The 3,817-nt window shown below is 39.9% G+C and overlaps 1 protein-coding gene across 1 annotated transcript in view; it reads left to right on the top strand.

Moving 5' to 3' along the window:
- farsb (phenylalanyl-tRNA synthetase beta subunit) overlaps positions 1-3,817 on the top strand; it is a 19,283-nt gene that overhangs the window by 12,502 nt on the left and 2,964 nt on the right. The window contains exon 15 of the mRNA XM_015390553.1: positions 1,076-1,145. Within this exon, the coding sequence (XP_015246039.1) occupies positions 1,076-1,145 (70 nt within the window). The remainder of the gene's footprint in view (positions 1-1,075; positions 1,146-3,817) is intronic.

Genomic DNA, 3,817 nt, shown 5'->3' with positions numbered 1-3,817 from the left:
CAACAACATTCTCTCTCTGCATTTAACCCCTCCCGTTGGGGAGCAGCAGGCTGCCATGGTGCCCAGGGAGCAGGGTGGGATTAAGGGTCTTGCTCAGGGAACCAGAGTGGGGATTGAACTCATAACCTCAGGATTCAAAGCTCTATGCCCAAACCTCCAGGCCACCGTTCCCTAAAATGTGATATCTGTCACATTAAATAATAACCGTTGTAGTTTACAGTAACATCTTAATAATGTGGTGATAATAAACACCTTTGAAATAAAATTATTAATCTAAAAAGATTATTTGATTTCTAAACTAAATGAAAATAGATTAAAACAAACATCTATTGCACTTTTTATATTGCAAATAGAGAAACAAAAGGATAAATATGCATAGAATTATTTGTTTCATATTATAAACAATTTTTAACTGGAATACTTTTATGCTTGTATTTTATTAAACGTTTTAACATGTATTTATAATATCAGAACTGCTGTAAGGAGGTTAATCATTTAGATATTTATGTTTTAGAGTTTCTATATAACCGTTTGATTATGATTATAAAATACATTAACAATTATTTTAATATTTAATAATCAGATTATAGATTAGTCGATACGTCGCTGAATGCAGAACCTAGAGATTGAATCGGCTGCTGTCGTCTTTCCGTTTCGTCCGTCGCTGTGAAATAATCAATCAGGAAGAGTTTCTCTGCTTCTGTTGCTCGTTTCTTCATTCCCAATATCGGATCTCTCTCTCTTCTCCTTTGTCTTCACCTCCATCCTCCTCTTACTCCCTCTGCTCCTCCAAGGTCGCGCCGTCAGGCTTCCTTCCTTCCTTCCTGTCGGTCTGACAGCAGATCAATGAGCCTGAGTATCAGTGAATCAGAGACCAGACATATGTCAGCGTGTCCTTAATCCCATTCCGAGGTCCTGACCCGGGCTAACAGCCCGCTGGACTCATCCTGAGGATCCGGGCAGCGCAGCGACCATGTCGGCTTAGCTTCCGGCTCTAAGCCTGGAAAAAGGAAGAGGTGAACCTCATCGGACCCAGAACCACTTAGGAGACAGATGTCCATGTTTCACCTAACAGGCGCGTCCGAAGCAGAGGCCGGAGCGGCCGCTCATCCTGGGACTCCATGAGCCACCGTCCTTGGTGTCATGTTAAAAGGATGAGCACGGGTTATTTAGAAATAAAAAAAGTTGGTCAGAAAAAGCTCCAGATTACCTGTTTCAGAAAAACTAAATAAACTAAAACTGGAATCTAGAATTAAAACTGAGATGCCTGAACTGCTCCTGTAAAGCTCAATAAAACCAAAAGGCTGAACGGATCCTTCCATCCAAGCACAATAAATCATAAAACGCAGCAAGTAAAAGGAAGTTTGCTTATTTATTGTTGCTCCAACAATAACATCTTTTATAAGTGGAATTAAAAAAATGCAATCTAGAATTAAAACTATGACAAAATGTTTAATCTGCAAAATCTTTTCTCAGATTGCTTATTCTGATGGTTTGTTTTTTATAGGTTTATTACTTTAACCTTTTCGTTTCAAAGTTTAGTTTTCAAATTGCATCATTTTCAAACTGCGTTTTCCAGACCGCCTTCTGGGGGCGGGCTAACCTCTGGATTGAGGAGGCCCGGAACAGCGCCCGCCATGACACCAGCTGATGTCCGTTTATTTATAGAAATGGCTAAAACAGTCACATGGTGTTTAATCCACAGTCCTTTCAAATGGAGCTTTAAAATTTGTTTCAAAATAATTTTTCCCCAAATACTTTTTGTTTTATAGCTGTGTAAACAAATAATAAGATTTAAAAATTAGTCTGCGGGAGGAATGCAACAGCAGGTATTCATTTTTAGCCCCGCCCCCTAATGGCCGCCATCATTGGAAACTAGAGGCTCAGACCTTTCCAAGGAGGGGTCAGAGGTCATTGTGCGACCATTTACAGGTGATGTAACTGGCATGCGTTACATAAGCTGCTCTGTTATTCTTATTTTCTATTTAGTTTGGTGATTTTGTTGGTAAATTTTAATGAAATAAATAAATAAATCTTAGGAGCAAAGGCTTTTCCTCATGCAGAAGGTCACTAATGATAATCAGCATATTTGTCTGAACAGATTCCCTTTGATGAGGAGAAAAATGCATGTTTGCAGTTTTAGTTATAGTCAAGATGTGGATCTATAAAGTCTGACGGTTCATTCTGAGATTCAAATAGCATTTCATGGTGTTTTACAGTGTTTTTTTGGTGCAAATTTTTTGCGAGGCTAAATATTTTTCACTTCTCCTTTGTTTAATCACCTGTAAATCAGACATGGTGACATTTAAAATAGTGTTTCCACCTGAAAACGATTCCTCAATGCCTTTACCTCCATACTAATACGAACAATTCTATTTCCAATTTAATAGTTTGGGAGCTGAACTTCACTGCAAAAAATCTAAATCTAGATAAGTCATTTTTTCTTAAAATAAGTGCATTTGTTCTGGAATTAAGGAGGTAAAAGAGACATTTTGCCAATGGAACAAGACAATTTACACTTATAATAAGAAAACACTATTGCATTGTCTTATTTTAAGTGCATATTATCTAATTATCTTATTTTAAGAGTAAAAATACTCATTCCATTGTCAAACTATCTCATTTACCTACTCAAATTAAGGGTGAATACACTTAATTTAAGACATTTTTACTTATTTCTAGGTCGTTTTTGCAGTGTCAATTTAATCCAAATCTGTGATTTCAGGGTTTTTCAAAGTATAATTTCTGGATTGCATTTATTCATTTTTGTTCACACCAATAATGGAGCAAACTTCACTCCATACCGATGTGTTTTTCCTTTAGCAGCCCGGTCCGTCCATCTGAGCAGAACCAGGAAGATCAAACTGTTGTAGATAAACTATCTTAGATTTTTCAGCTGTTTTTCCTTCTAAAAACCAAATTCCTTCTGTTCTGCTTCTGACTGATCAGAATAAAGATCTAACCAAACAGAACAACAGCCAGGAAATGATAATCGATCCACTTCCTGCTCTGCTGAAAGTCGCAGCGCCGGTGGAACGTTTCCAGGATTTCACTGACAGATCAGTTGTTTAGGATACACCCAGGGCTATTTATACCGTTGCCATGGCGCCAACCGATGACGCGTGGGGAGCTAATGGACTACAGCGAGCGGGAGAGTTCCCCCCGCCAGGGTCATCCCCTCCAGCTCTGGTCCTGGAACCCATTAGCCGGTCAGCGTGGGAAGAAGCAATGCATGATGGGAGCGCGCCATGTTGGAACAGGTTGCTATAGTAACCACTGCTTCCGGCAGCCTCGCTGTGCCTGCCAGCCTGTGAGGAAAGTGAGCGGTCAGGTCGGACAATGAAGAGAGTTTGAGGATTCACGGAGTAATCGGATTACTTGTGGGACACAGGAAGTGGCGCCTCAGTTTGGGTGTCGGATGCGTTTGGAGGCGCAGATGAAGAAACGGCGTCGGTGATGAGCGTGGGCGAACAAATGGTGATGATTAAACGGCAGAACAAAGGAACAGTTTCGCCCACGCTGCCTTTTTCTCTGATGTGGAACAAATCCTTCTTTTTTCTTGATGATGGAGGCCGCAGAACATTTCCACACTCATCCTGAAGGAAAGATGAATATTTCGGCTCTTTGTTCCTTTGGTTGCTGTAGTTTAAGTTGTAATGTGGATTTCTTCTTTTTTTTTTATTCATTTAAGCAGGATGGTCCCCTCTGGGGTTAAAAACACCTTTTCTCCTGGGCGTCTCTACGGAAGCCCAGAAAGGCAAGAGAGAAAAGAAATCTGGAAAAGAAAAGTTTGATGTTTTTTTTGTATTTTCTGCCC

The sequence above is a fragment of the Cyprinodon variegatus genome, unplaced genomic scaffold (assembly GCF_000732505.1).
Source record: "Cyprinodon variegatus isolate N-32 unplaced genomic scaffold, C_variegatus-1.0 Scaffold504, whole genome shotgun sequence".
NCBI classification, from domain to species: domain Eukaryota; kingdom Metazoa; phylum Chordata; class Actinopteri; order Cyprinodontiformes; family Cyprinodontidae; genus Cyprinodon; species Cyprinodon variegatus.
The sequence above is the reverse complement of the archived record's forward strand: the minus strand, read 5'-3'. Positions and strand labels throughout refer to the sequence as shown.